The 15,521-nt window shown below is 52.2% G+C and overlaps 1 protein-coding gene across 1 annotated transcript; it reads right to left on the bottom strand.

Moving 5' to 3' along the window:
- Positions 1–11,761: 11,761 nt before the first annotated feature.
- Positions 11,762–14,702, bottom strand: LOC100897295 (uncharacterized). Its single transcript, XM_003741956.2, has 5 exons — positions 14,600–14,702; positions 13,485–13,685; positions 12,334–12,523; positions 12,042–12,169; positions 11,762–11,915 (listed from the first exon to the last, which is right to left on the bottom strand). Exons 1-5 carry the CDS (start codon positions 14,686–14,688, stop codon positions 11,762–11,764), a joined length of 762 nt encoding a protein of 253 aa, XP_003742004.1. The 5' UTR covers positions 14,689–14,702.
- Between the last annotated feature and the right edge of the window lie 819 nt (positions 14,703–15,521).

Raw genomic sequence — 15,521 nt, forward strand, 5'->3', positions numbered from 1 at the left:
GGCAGCCGACGTTGAGTGTTCCACGAGGCTCGAGTGAATCTTTTGCGGTGAGCGGTAATGCTGTCAACTGGCCACTGATTGGTCAGTCATGCTCCGAGACTTCTCTCCAGGAGCATTATATACCTACATGGTCACACAATGATGGAAAAGATCCCGACTCGGAGTGCGCGTGTGCGACGAGGGACGGTACTTCTGACGCACTTCTGTCACTTATGATGATTTTACCCAAGGAAAAACTCGGTGACACAGGAGGGTTCAAAACATGCGGTCCGGTCCAACGCGCGATCGTTCAGGCGCGTGTGAGCAGGAATCCGTTGCGAGGAGAGAACCAAAAGGATGTTGCCCCGATTGAAAGACGCATATCCCCGATATGGACGAAAATTATACACGGAGCTCCACCTACTCATATCGGTACCTCAAATCAGAGAATGAAGTTGAGCTCTACCGAAATTGAGAGACCAACATAGGGAGCGTGAGGCCACTGCTCGACTGATGGAACGAAAGATAGAGGCTCTGGCCGTTGAGGGCGCCTACGCATGACGGACATGAGACATGAGAATCCGTCTCCAGGCGCAGGCCGGCCTCGAAAGGTTCGAGGTTGTCCCCCATTCGAGCCCCCGATGATGGTGACGGAATTTGTCTTTCAGGCACGTTGCTTGAGAGACTCTGGAACAGAGTGAGAGCTTTCATTAATTACCTCAGAGGAGGGCAGGGTGGAATTTCTAGCAAGTTTTCTATTGAGCAGAGTGAGAGCTCCTCAGGAGCTAGTGCCGGCGAATTTTCTCTCGAGTTGACGCGTGTTTGAACCCAGATTCATGGGGATTCCTCGCCATGCCGGGGATGACTCCTGACTCGAAGGCCGCTCCTGCAATTGAAATCTTTGTTTCACTCGAGGAGAAGGACAAATCGAAATTACGGCGAGGCGGATCCGCGGAAGGCAGACGAGGAAGGTCATCTGAACCTTTCCCGCATGCGGACTACCGAGCATACTCGTGTCTTCTGCTTAGCGTTCAAGCAAGGTAGCCCTTCTCGGATGCTCTCCGAGGGAGCAAGGAGACTAAGGTTCTGATTGCAGCCGAATGCAAAACCTTCATTTCGCACATATATTGGTCTCGACGAGCGGATGTTTCCCGCGACAGACAAGATGGTTTGTCACGTTGCATCAAGTCACGCGGGTGAGCGAACGCATCCATTGATTCAGAGTTGCCGTCCCGCTTCCCGGCTCAGGCGAATCTGCATAGATAGTAGATGCCCGGAGGCAAACACGTCGCTGGCTTCGAGTTGCGGACGTTGAAAACACATCGATAGCAAGCAACCTCCCGCAGAACGAGTCGGCCCAATGATCGCTCGCTCAAGTTGCGAACTCAATCAGGTATTTCCCGAGTGCATGGTTTTTTCCCCAGCTGCAATCAGACCGGGTGGTCAGTGACTTCTGTCCGAGAACGGCGAGATCGTTAGCCCAGTTGCTATTAGACATGCAGCTGGAGAGCAGCTGATGGCGAACGTTGTTCACTGGCTGTGCATGGCTGACCGAGCGGATCGGTTGAAATCAATGGCGAGCCGTCTGAGTAGAAGTGGCAGTAGGTAGCAGTGTGAGTCGCCGCAGGGAAGGCTGAGGGAAACAGAGACAACGGAGAAGACAGAGGCCGAGGTGGCCCTACTCTGATTGTGAGTACGAAGAGACCTGGAAAGCAGCGTGCGAGCGAGCGAGGAAGTAAGCAAGGAGTGTCTAAGCGTAGACGCACATCCTAAGTGGGTCCTCCGAAAACGACAAGTCTCGAGGCTCGCCGGGCGTTGATTGCCTTAATGGATGAGTATTGGCTGATCGAGCGGATCTCCGATTGTATGGAAAAGAGCCTCAGCTCCTGCCAGGAGCTGTTTCCATCGGTCGGAGCCCGCTCTCCTCTCCTTCGACCAGCACCACCGTCCCGTTCAACGCCCGAGGCTTGATGACACCTCCGTAGCTGTTTCACACTCGTGTTGTGCTCTCGTCCGATGAGCCGCCCTGAACTTATGACACGAGCCCCAGCCGACCGAAGGGAGAAAGGGCAATGATCCGCGGTTCCCGCTGACGGAATCGAAATGTATGTATCTTCCACATCAGTACCCCTTTCGGGCCATCTCCTCCCTGCTCGTTTTCTTCTCCAGCTCTCGAAATGCATTAGAGAGACTGTGAGTTGCATTGGATTTCTCCCGACGTAGGTCGTTTCCCCGGCCTCATACATGGATGGCGAGATGGCCTGTACGTTTGTCGAAGCTTTTTAGTCATCCTTTCACATCGAAGGATTGTGAGAACTCAACAAGGGACAGAAGGACACGAAATGGAAAAGCTCTCGATTGTCGTTTCTGAAAAAGTCTCGGCTTTCACTTCAGCCGCAATCATCTGCGAGGAGCTCCGATGCATTTCGTTTCAGTGGAGCGAGCGCAGTTTGTGTTTGAGCTCCTGTGAACTCCCTTTCCCCGGCTGGCTATGGATTGAATTCACCCTCAAGCCCTTCGTGCTGAATGTGGAAATAACAAATCTGAGCAGTAGAATGAATGAGTGAAACTCCAAGGTTCGCGGCGTTCGGCCAATGAATGGCGGGATTCAGATCCTCGACTAGACCGCTGTCTCTAGCTCGGTCCGGGTTCGACTATAGAAGATTCCCGATCATTTGTTGCATGTCGACATTCCTGATGCGTCGTCTCGCTCTCCTATCGCAGCGTCCTCGCGCGCCAGCGAGAATTTACCCCGGAGTACGTTTGTGCACCCCTCAGTTCCACCGATGGCGGCCAGCGGAATTAAGGGAGTTGCCTCAGGCATCCGCAGCCTTGGCTGTCGATAACTCGGTAATCACAAGCGTTCAATGTGAATGATTCGAGTGTCTCCTTCGGACCGACAGACCGGACGGCCGTCGCGTCGGTCGGCCGACGGGATTGTTTGCGTGCTTCAATTATTTTTGTTGTGGTGAGTCATCGACACACTGAGTCAGAGGAGAATTCAGCGCAAACATGTTCCCGGTATCGACCTCCGGGGAAACTTGGGCTGCCCGGGAAAAAAATCGCTACCACGGTTCCTACACCAATAATTCCTGTCGCTGGCCTTCTTCCAGCTCATGCCACTGTTGCCCAGATAATGCCGCTACGGATACCGCCGCCGAACGCCATCGGGGCCGGCTGACTCTCCTCTTCTTTTTCTTCTTCTTGTTTCTCCTCTTACGTACGACCGCATTGCTGTTTTCCCATCGACTACGGCCGTCGGTCGTGGAGGAACTCCCAGACCAACAATTAGTGGGGTTCGGGGATTGATGTTGCCATTCCATTCCAGCGAGCTCGCCCGCCATGCCTCGCCGCCCTATTGGACCTCACCATAACGCACTTGCAGCGCCACCGCCGCCGCTGCTGCTGCTGCCTTCAGCAGCCTCTAGAACAAACTGTGGAGTTGCTCGCGTCGCCGGCAGCTACGCGCAATCGGAGATGATTCCGCGAGGATTTCCGAATCGACAATAGTCGGTAACTCAGGAATCGAAGCATGCTGTGTCGCTTCACAACGCTCGTGTCGAATCGCTCAGGTCAGGGATGTTCCACAGAACGTTCGGGGTCTCTTGCCGTCGGAATTGTTACAGTCGATCGAATTCGCAATTATCGCTCGGAGAGAAGCCAGCAGAGGACACAGACGCGCAAACTCGCTCGCCCATCCGCGCATGGTGCCAACCTTCAACCCACTCACGCATGGGAAGCCAGGCAGAGCCGCGCGGGCGAGCGGAGTTGCATTTGTTAAAAAACTATTCGCTCCGCTTTCGAATCCTCATTCCCGGCGAATACGAATATAGATGAGGTCTGTTATGTCACAGACCGGAATGGATCATGTTCCGAGAGCGCACCGTTTTGGACCTCCGCAGAACTTCCGAAATCCGGAGGCGACATCATCGGAAGGATGACTGAGCAATGGAGGAACAAGCCGAATGGCTCCGAGGTGATATTTGATTTGTCTCAAGCAATATATGTCACCTGGGAAGATTTAGCCTTTCGGGGCTGGATCGCCGATCGTGTCGAAACGTGCTCAGCAGGGAAGGATAGACTGCCCAGGTTTTCTGCTGTTGTCAGATATTTGCATTTGACGGTATTCAATTTCATCACGAAAGAAAACGGTACCAGAGAGCTCGAAGAGAGTTCCCGCATGCCTCCGTTCGCGCTTGAGTTATCCAGCGCTCGCTCGAATTCGCCCCTCGATGGCTCCGTGAAGAAGAAGCTCTATCTCGGAATCGTCATTCCTCACCTTCGTCCCGGGCTCGACGGAATCGACGCTCTGTGTGATACGATGAGACAGCATGCTTTTATTTTGAAAATCAGTATGAACGAAGGGGAACGAAGTGAACGATTCTCGGCTCCTCTGCTCACGATCAGTCTGCCATAGTGGATCCGTCTACGCGCGGAACGAAGGTGTGAATTTCTCCGGGTTTCCGTCATGACGAAACTCCGATGCGTAAGGGAGGGACAGGAGGGGAGGCGAAATAGAGAATCGGTGAAAGGAGGAGGAAGAGGAGGCGGAATAGAGGAAGACCGGTTCCATTCTAGGTAATGAGTTTAGGAGATGAGTTTGAACGGTGAGTGTTTGTGGAGTTCAAAGGAACAGATAGGGAAGCGAAGTGTGTACTTAGTCAGGGGAAGAGTTTCTATTTGAGAGATTTAATTTTAGTTCTTCTGCTCCGACGAGTGATGCCTCTTTCGGTCTTTGAAAGTACCGACGGACTCGCCGTCGTTCCTGTAACGTTTGTAGATCAATTTTCGCGCGTCGGGAGCTCCGCAAAACCAAGAATAAACTCTCCACTGTCCCCGGCTCGGGGAGAACCCGCGGGAGGCCTGATGGGCGTGTCGGATCGCCATCGACATTTTCGAGACGTTTGGAGCGCAACGGCCGAGTCCTGACTGACTGAGAGAGATATTTAATATATCCCAACCAGGAGCCTCGCGCTCCTCTTTGAGCGACGTGGAATTATCAAGGAATCAAAGAACTTCGGCCCCTCGATGCAGTTGCCTCTGCAACATGCTCGGTTTGACAATGTCCCCGCTCGCTCGACAGCGAGCTGCTCGAGACTCGCCGCGATGGACGGACACAGACGGGCAGGGAGGAGGAAGGCACACAAGTGCAGCGAGTTATTGATTTTTGAAAGCTCCCGATCCATCATTCGGCGATGTCATGTCGGGCCATGAGGAGTCTGACATCCCTTCGCGTTTTTCCTATTTTTCCCGCTCTCATTCCCCTCTTCAGCGCTCTGACATCTTGTTTGACAACTTCAACGTTTGGAAACTCATGATTGCTAAATGAAAAAATCCTTTTAAGCCCTTCTTCTCGACTTGTCGTGTGCCTTCTCATCGCTCGCTTGTTCTTCCCTCGCTTTCCGTCGTCGCAGGGATGAACTCTTATCGCCTCGTTGTCGCATCATGCGAGGGACGTGTGAGGCATGAACGCCCCACAACGCTGAAAGTCGTTCGTATGTTCTCCAGATGCTCGAAGCCCCACACGAAGTTCAACGGTCAAGCGGGGAGCAGCTCTCGGAAAATTTCCGTCAGTAGGTCGCTGTCCCAGCGGCCTGTTTTTCCCGCATTTTTCAAGTGCGGGTGTACGTGCGATCAGCACCTTTGTTCGTCGTTAGGTGCATTGTTTGATCAGAGGGCGTCTTGAATTTAAGTTAATTCAATCACCGATCCGTGTCCAGAGAGTCGCAATTCGACAGCAGAGCTTGCGAAACTCCACTCCGAGAGCTGATTCTGTTTCGTTCTTTGCGCTGACTCTGCAAATACACGTTTACTGGTGTTCCTTGAAGCGAGAGATCCTTTCGACTGCTGCTCCCGCCGTCGGTGCTACAACGTGCCAAGCGACGGCATGGTATATCCAATTTTTCGAAAACTCCCCACAGATAAGTCGGTTTTCTGCTCCTCCAGTCAGCTCCGTTCGCCTAGGAAAATTATTTCCACTGGATTTTTCTACCGAATTTCTCCATGGGGGACCGATACGGACAACGCACAGATGGAGAGAGCATGATTCACTATCAAGGCTCACATCCACGACTAAAGTCCGTGAAAGAAGACTAGAGGACCGAAAGGAGCCTCACCTCCGACTGCGAAATCAGTCTCAGGTGAGGGGTAAAGGAGGGGAAAACCCTAGAAAGACGACGTCAATGCATATGCTCGACTCGTCTAGAGTGGGGCGAGTCGTTGAAGGACGGCACGTTTCGCAAGGGCGGGCAGACCCCGGAGGGGGAATCCCCGGCTTCTCGTTCATCGAGTGGTCCTGAGCACCGCAGGTCTCGACTACCCTTCGGTTCTGAAGTCATCAAGCGGGGCAGAAAGGATCGAGTGATGGCGATACACAAAGGAGCATCGGAAACCAAGGCAGGGTCCGGTACTCCACCTCAGAGCTAAAACTCCGAGGATTCGCTCTACTGAAGCAATACCGGCGAACGACGATTCCTTCTCGTCCTTTCAACGAGGAAAGGATAAGGCCATCGAATAGTCGATTGTTCGAACCCATGTCTCTGTGTGCGATCGCAAGGGGAATATTTTCGCAGATTCCCATTCTTGTGCCGCGACGACTTTCCTCGAAACTACCTCGAATGAGTCCGAGAGCAGCGAATACGTCGAGGGGAAAAAAACTGAATCCATGAGCAATGTACGTGCGGCAGCAAATTATTTGACTTATTGACGTCGCAACGTCTGATTCGCATCTCCTATTCCGATGGTTGCGTTGAACGGAACGCTCAGATGCAGTCGATCGGTTGCACGTTGAGGTTTTGCTCGGAGTAATTTTGGCTCGATCTGCATTGCGAAATCTGTTGTTTCAAAGTCTGCGGGCGGTGCTTGCTCTGCAGCTTTCTGGGAGAGGAAATTTGCCGGAGGCAAAGAGGCCGTTAGCTTGCGAACACTTGGCTTCAAGAGGCTCTGAGTGCACGAGCATCGATGGGAGAGAAGAAAAAACTTTAATATTTCGAGCAACGAGCTCAGACCGGACGGACTCTAAATCGAATAGTGAATATTCTCGCTGACTCTGCCATCTGTGATCAGACGCCTCCAGAGCGATTTCCAATATTCTTGGAAAGAAAAAGATATTTCCACCTCAAACTACACCGTGAGCTTAGGTGTGGAAAATCGGAGGAAGGAGCCGAGCGCGAGAACCCCCTCCCTCCATGGCAGAGCCGATCACTGAGACTCCCCTGTTCATGGTCAGCTGTCAGAAAATCGACCAGTTCGAACAATACCGAAAACCCGAGAGTCCGAAGTCCTTTGTCGAAGTCACTGCGCAAAGTCCACACGACTGGCTCATCCTCTCGTCGCGGAATCTCGCGCGACCGCTGCTCGTCTCGGAGTCCAGGCAGAACCCCGGTAATCATTTTATGAAGGCTCCTGCAAGGCTTCCGACGGTCGAGGGTCCTATCGAGTCGTGGTGACGTGCGAATGAATGAATGGTCTCGGAATTTAAACTCCTTTCTTGAACTTGACGTCGAGCCTGCCATACCAGGCAAAGTACTCAGAACTCAGTTCTCGGCCGTGTCTTTTCTCGTTCTCTATTCATGGCGGGATCACAAATATTTCTAATGAGTCGACGTCGCTGCTCCTAAAAAATCAATCAACTCTACCGAAACTCAGGGGCTTCCAGCTTTCGAATCCATTGACTGAGAGCCCTTTGTTCAGCACATGGTGGGTCGCGCGGGCCGTACCATATTTTGATGTTGATGCGGCAGTCGCGGACGACGAAAGAGTACGGGTGTCGGCCTGTCTCCGAGTATACATCCATGATGACCCTATTCCCTCTCATATACTTATTCAGAGCCCTCTCCCGTCCAGGGAGAAATTGGGGAAAAATTGACGAGCACCCACTTCGAAAAGCGAGCCCAGACGTATGAGAGTTAAAGAAGATTCACGGAGTATTTCTCCATCATCCTCGCCGTGATGGCTCGGGAAAACTTCAGGTCCTCCTCCGAGAGATGAGGCCGATTCCGAAGCTGCCGTAGTTGAGCTAGGGGTTCGGGGAAGCGCATCGGCGCATGCTCTGCACGCTTTTTCACGTTCCTCCTCGTATCCCTCGAACCTCGTTGACTCACGTCCACATGAGCACCGAACAGCGGTCGTTTGGTCCCTCCATCGGAGACAGGGCTCCGATCCGTCTTGAGCGATACCCCCCAGAGACGAGGAGGTTCGAACGGACTCATCCCGCCGCATGCCCACCGGTGCTCTAGGTGTCTTGTGATTCCGAACGTCTGCCCCGCGACCGCGCTGTGGAGCGATGTTCTGAGTCGAAATAGGTGTCGTCGGGAGGAGCTGGAACAGCAAGTTTACTTCCACGAGGCAAAAACATTCGAGTTGTGAATATGCCGGATCGACTTGGAGCGAGTCTGGCCCGACCACTGGCAGAACGCCATTACATATGCCTACTTCTCCCTTTTAGTTTTTCCCATCCGCTGCCTCCTTCCGCTCCGGTCCTTGGGGAAATTACAGTCAGATAGGGATGGGGAGGCATGGCGAGTCGATGTTTAGGCTTCAGGAAAAACGCCTACAAATGTACCTCTCTTTCCTGGACATTTTATTGAATTCGAGTCGAGATCGAGTCGAGCGACTCCGGAAGCCTACCCTCCTCCATGGAACGACGCCACGAGCCGATCAGAGAGCGAGGCGTGTAAAACACGGACTGAATGATAACACCATGTTCGGAAGTCTTGGATGAGTTGGAATGACGGCTCTGCTCGCGTAGGGGATCTTGTTCGTGGAGAGGCCTCGGAGGGCTTCCAGGACCGTCATGGAGACTCGTGAGGGGACACGTATCCTCGCGATAACTGGGAAGTTTCCGAAAGGATTGACGTGTAGCACGCAGCCAGAAAAAGGTCCAGTCCATTGCGAGAACTCGACGTCTTGTAGTCGTCATCAATACTGGAAATAGCTTATCCCCCTCAGATTGTGGTTCAGAGCTTGTTTCTTCTCCGGGATTTCTCCCCAAGTCGATCACATCCATCTGTCTCTCAGCAAAAACCCGTAACTCACTTAGCTCGCGAGCTCTGTCCCAAAAGAGGGTCGAGGGAGCATTTGGGCTTGGAGCTGGTCGAGGAGACTCGAGCCGCCCATCCGGTGCTCACGGTGGTGAGTATGGAGGACAGAAACGGAAACTCAGTCAAGAGGGAAGTGAGACCGAGCAAGGACTTCAGCGATCGTGAGCCGGATCTCTCGCGCCGACATTTCATTCCGTCAAGTGAACGTAACCACGTACTCCGGCAACCTTGGCGGGAGTTCCGGAATTTTTTCCTAGAAAACTCTCGGAATTTTTTCCTAGAAAACTCTCGGAATTTTTCATGCTTAAGGATACGTTCCAAAAGTTCACTACTATGTACGCGCCGAAACTCGAGATCTCAGCTGAACGAGTTCAAAGCTCTGAGCGATGCGAAAAAGTCGGCAGGTTTTTCCCAATAGCTATTGTTGGTGCCACCGTCGAGTGTGTGCGATGCCGAACTATTGCTGCCGCTGCTGCTACCGTCGCCGCTACGAGTGCTTCGTCGGCATCGTCGTCGTGCGTTCTCTTGCTCACTCACCCATTCGGTGCTTTCTCGTTTTTTCTCTTCCCGATCTCCTTCATCCCGAGCGCGCGGCTCCGACGTCGTCTGTCTGATAAGTAAGTTGATCGCTTTATCGCTATTGGGTTTGGCAATCTCTGAGATTGAGTGCAATTTCAAGCCATACACTCTTAGCGGCGGCGGCAGCGGCAAAAAAGAAGAGAAATGGCCTCTGCTCGTTCGTTGGTTCTTCGGTTCGTTCGGCGTCGTCGTTGTCGAAGTCTTCTTCCTCATCGTCGTCGGCTGCGCGAGAGCCCTCTGTATTCGATAAAACTTGGGAGGTTTGCCTGCGAGCCTGCTCGCCTTCCTGCATGCCGGCTCCCGTTCAGACTTGCTGGCTAGTCGGTTGGCTGGCCGGCTGGCTGGCTGGCCCGTCGGCCGGTTTCTCCTCTCTTGCAGTTTATCGGGAGAAGCAAAGCCATTCTCATGCAAATTCTTTTTTCGCGCACTGTAAAAGGGAGAACGGAGAGCACTAGCAGGAGGAGGCAGCGGCCGCCGCCGAGGAACACGAAGAGAAGAACTTCTATCCCCGAAGGACGAGCCAACGAACGAAGGAACCGAACGCTTTGAAGCCACAGTGGCGGCAGCGGCCGCTGCGCCGCCGTAATATCATTAAATAACATCATCAAAGAAATTGAAAGCGACTTTAGCCTCAGGAGCGACATCGCTCCCCGATCGGCCAGTCGGGCTCGTTCGTCGGCCTAAGAGAAGAGGAACGCGAAGAGTGTTTAATGCAGAAGATCTCCCATTTTAACGAACTAAGCTCATTCTTTGTTTACGCTCCCTCCGCGCGGGTCCAGGGCATTTCGACGAGAGGTGTGAGAGGAGCTTTAGAGTGGGGTCGAGCCCTCGGCCGAGTGAAAAACGATGCCGATACAGCAGATTGAAATCCACTCCAACTAAACAGCCAGTCTTAGAATCCACGATTCCGTCGTCGACTTGAAATTTTCGGACACGGCTCCATTCAAAGTAGAGCACGCCGGGTGAGTTTAAATAAAGCGATATCCGCTTTTTTTTCGACTGGAGGAGGTCGGGAACGAGCGCTCCTCGGCGCGAAACTCTTTTGAGCGGCCGCCCGGCGGAGCAACCTCTATCGCCTTCATTCATGTCATTGAAAACTCAGTATGCGGGCTTCCGAGGCGAAGAACTTATTAAGGTTAGTGCTACCGGAATCATCACTTTCCTCTGTGGGCGTCTCATCATCGTCGTTCCTCTTCCCTTTCTTCGTCCAGTAATTCGTTACAGTGAGCGAACGAAACTTTCAGCTGATTTATAAGTGGACTTAAAACGTGGAGGCGCAATGGAATTCCATCCGAGCTACCAGTCAGGCGGAGCGCAGGTAATAAGCTAGCGAAGAAAGGAATGAGAGTTTGAATAGGGCAAACAGTGGAATACGGTAAGGCTGGAAGATGATTCAATTCGGAGCGCGGACGGTAAGCCCGCGGTCGGGTCAGCAGCGACTCGATCCGAAACCATTTTTCGCGCTTCGTCTGGAGCATCGGGGATCGGACTCGGAAGAAAGTGGCCCCGAGCTAGGCAAAACCCACGAATAACCGACGAGAAGTTAGTCATAATCGATCTTTATTCGCTCTCGACATGCATCCGAGGTCTCATGTGATTCAGTCATGTCCTCACTGCAGTGATTCATGAGCCGAGTTAGTGCAAATTTGTTGATCGAGGCACAGGAGGGATTCGGCGGTTTGTTCGAAGCCACGCAGATTCAGTAGTCTCGTGTTGTCGCCGCGGAAGCTTCATGAGGCTAGTAACTAGGTTGTGCTCGTTTCGACGGTTTCGTCCATACGCTGCGTGATCTCTGCTCGACGCGGCTAGGTGGGTTGGTTAAAAACTATCGTAAAAGCATTTTATGGATCTTTAAAGCGAAGAACAACTTCCTAATGAAAGAGGAAAGCTTTTTGTAGCATCCTAATGAGGAAGGGATTCATTACATTCATTCGATCAGGTTACGGCGCGCCGCTGATGTCGGAATCGGAAGAACGCTCAACACTCTTCCCAGAGCTCCCTTCGAACGGAACAGAACTATTCGGAAGCGGAGTCTAGGTCGAGTAGTCTTTCTCTCCAAATCATCGAAACCCGTGCAAAGGTGGTGGCAGTTGAGTCCGGGACGTGTTGGCTCGCGGAAGTCGAAGACGACGGAGTTTTCGACGGTGGCTCTGCTAGTCCGGCTAATTGAAATATTCAACTATCTGGAAGGTGGTTTCAGTCTCCGTTGCTTTCGAAGTCTGCCCGGCAGCACTACACCGGTACACACCATGATCCTGGGGTTCGGTGTCGTAGATGTGCAGGGTTGCCACGTCGCCGTGCAGATCGGCGAAGAACCTGAAAGTACTCATTCTCATCATAATTCGAACCTGAGCGGGATGGTGAGCCTCCAGACAGGATGCGGCGGCCCAGACACGAAAACGGATGCTCGGACTGAGCGGCAAAAAAATCATTGGTTGATACCGTCTGTTGCTGTAATCGACTTGTCGGTAGATGCAGCCTCCGCTGGGACAGTAGTACGGATTGACTTCAGGGCCGCCAGGTGGTCCAGGGTAACGATATGCGTTCTCCACCTTGACCCATACGACATTCTGGACAGGAGGGAAATTCCGTGATAGATAATTCCGATTGGGAAACGCAACGCCTCCGAAAACCCTCGCCGGGCGATGAATAATCAGCGGAATATTGGAGAAATCATCTGGGCTTGTAGTTTCATTGAGCCACTTAGACTTGGAGTCATTGCGAAAATTCTCACCGACACGACTTTCTGGCCGTCTTTGGACAATGTGCACAGCAGCTCAACGTCTCTGCCCCCTGAGCTGTACTGAACGGAGCCGAGGCCGAGATATTTTCCCGGGAAGGGATCCACGTTCCTTACGCTGCTATCTCTCGAGCTCCTTCCGTAGAAATAATCATAATTTCCATACCCTGGCGTGACCGGGTACCTTGAAAGGGAAACATTCATTTGGAGAACAAACAAGGAATAAAATCAATACAGTCCCAAATATGCACCTCTAAGCTCTCGAAGTACGAACGTCGGCCGTCGATAAGCGAGTAGAGAACACCAGCCCGCTCTTTTCCCCGAAAGAGTGTAATGTCCGCTGCTTACGACTGCAGTCAGAATGAAATTATACTTCTGATGGAGCACCAAGTCGCCAGAAACCGCCTGCACAATTGAGTGACAACTCCTTCCTTCTTCAGTCAATCGAGACGACGATGAGTTCAGAAGAAAGAAATATGTTTGTCTCGAGCCTCCCTTTTCTCTCCTCGTCATTCTGCGGCTGCGGGCTCTGCCGTTGTTGTTGAGGGTTTTTTTGTGCTAGTCTCCGCGTGCGGAGAGTATCTTTAATGCTGTTTCCAGAAGCTTTTGATCGAGAGCGGCGACAAAGTCTGCTTGCGCGACAGGCATCAGATTCGGTCGGAGAAGAACACCAGAGAAGAGGAGAAGGGAGCCAATGGGTTTTTGTGCTCAACAACGCGGAGCGAGAGAACGATGCGTTTTCGTTCGACGACCTTGTGTCTTCATCGTCGCGTATCGCACGGAATCTATTCACAACTTTCTTCATCCTAATCCAGAGTAAACAACAAATCAGAAATTGCTTGTCTCAGCAACTCGCGCTGGGAACACATATCGAAGCGATGCCACGACGGGCGTCATTCTGTAGATAGGAGGAGGGAGGGCTCCGATTCCTCGAGTTCTGAGACGTGACACACTGTATCGATATCGATGGACACGCGAGAAGGAGTGTTTTCCGTGAGAACATCCTCGGCCGCTCCCGAGTGTTACCGACGTCGTTTGCTTGGGCTCAACGCGTTGAGGATTGAGCCAGAGCTGGACGAATGTATCGATAATAATCCGGAGCTGAATCGCATCAGTCCGGTATCATTTCGGAAACTAACACTCACCTCCGCCCGACGTCGTAATCGTATCGGGGATTCCAGCCATATCCGTCGTAAGAACGTCCCCCTCTGTTGTAATAGTCGTCGTAATAATTCCGCTGATAGCCATTGTATGCGTTGTAGTTCGGGTAGCGATAATCGTAGTAATCCCGTCCGTAATCTCGTCCGTAATCGGGGTAGCCTGCCGATCGGCCTTCGTATCCTCGTCTGGAAGCAATTTTCCATCTCTTAAAACCCTTCTCTGAGATTTAGGACCGATCCGATTTGCGATCAATCGCATGGCCTCGACCATCGTTCGAATACGATCGAGTCTAAAGTCCCATTCGTACTTATTCCCGCTTGCGAGAGTGGACAAATTCCACGGTGACGCGGGAAGGCGCATCATTGATTTCGCTCAATCAATCAGGCTGTTTCTGATGAAGGCGGGTTCTGAATTGGAGAAGCATGCTCACAAATTTCCACCCACCGTTGGGAGATTCTTGAGCTTGGGAAGAGAACTTTATTTACCTATCATAGTTGCCCGGAGGTGCAGCATAGCCGTTAGGTCCACCGTATGCGTATCCATAGTAACCGGTGCTGGGTAGCTTGTTATGTGTGTACTTGTAGTAGTTTTCGTAGTAATTTGGATCGGATGCAGGCCCATTAGAGGGGTAATACGTGTCTCGTCTGCAATCGTAATCGGGAGAGACTTAATTGGAAATCAGCCATCGTTCGGCGTCCTTTCTTGACGAATGCTCCGCCGACTCGCACATCATTCGATGAGCTCTGCCAATGCAGGGGCTCAGAGGGGGAAACTTTGAGGATTCGCGGGATCCCACTCTCCTAGAAGCCTCCTACAGAGCAGTCGAATAGCCAACTTCCCGATTCTCTTCGGGCGAAGAGCGTTTTCGCAAAACTCACGGACAGAGTTAGAGACTCATCTGTGGGAATTTCTCGCGGAATTTCAATGTACTCATTGGTCATTGGTATTCGGGAAAGAATTCGCGCAGAAATCTTGGTGAGCGGAATCATCTCCAGCCCTAATAATAATAGCTCCCGGACGGAGTGCTGAAGAGTGGAATTAGTTCCGTGACAGTGCCCAGAAGAGTGGAAATCGTGGAATATCACGAGTAGGTACTCACCCTCCTCCGTAGTACTGCTGATTGGATGCCTCCGGGAACGATATGAGGAAAAGGGCAACAAGTAGAGCATGCGCGGGTCTCGCTTTCATCTTCCGCGAACTGATTAGATGAGCCAAAAATCAAAACTCTCGAACTGCCGGACAGAGCGGAATGACTCGTTCAATGATGGAATCACCGGACGAGTCTTTTTATATTGAGATTGGCTCAAGGTCGTCGCGTGAGAAGAAGAAGAAATAGCCGCTCCGGGGAAAAGATCTACTGGCTTCTCGGCTAGCTGACTCTTAGCTATTCCATTCGCTTCGCCACTAACAGTGTTCAGTGGCCAGCGAGGGAGAATCTTGTGAGGGAGTCGCTAGTGAGGGCGCTGACGGCTCAATGACGAAGCTTTCAGAAGTTGAGACAGAAGTTCCGCCGGGGTATGTATAGGCGACATATTTCCGTATGTGAGAGTTCGAGAGTAGGCACTCCGGATCTCTAATCTCGACGTGCGAATTAGCAGAAGAATATGAACAACAGAAAGTCCTGATCGTGAGTCGCTGGGGTCGAGAGACGCGACTTCTCGTACACGAGGAAATAGCCATTGATTTCATCAACGTCGAAAGTTCCGGGCTCTTTGTTTCTCCTCGGTGGTCGTCGGGGTGTTTGTTCACAGTTGTCGATGTTTTGCTATCCTGTGTCTGGCAGGTCCTCATTGTCGCTCTTCAATCTTTCCTCGCATTGTGGCAACAGCCAATGAAGGAGGCAACAAAGTGGATTAGTCGTCTCACTGGGTTTACAACCCTGGAATCGAATCCGATTCGACTGCTGCCTCGTATCCACTGGAGCAGGCAACTAGCCACGCGTCTAGTCAGTTCACTCTCTCCCTGCTTTCTATGGTCCCATGCTTGCTCGACGCCGCGGCGTGCCCGCTCGCTTGCCTCCA

Source organism: Galendromus occidentalis, unplaced genomic scaffold (assembly GCF_000255335.2).
Source record: "Galendromus occidentalis unplaced genomic scaffold, Mocc_1.1 scf7180000077231, whole genome shotgun sequence".
NCBI classification, from domain to species: domain Eukaryota; kingdom Metazoa; phylum Arthropoda; class Arachnida; order Mesostigmata; family Phytoseiidae; genus Galendromus; species Galendromus occidentalis.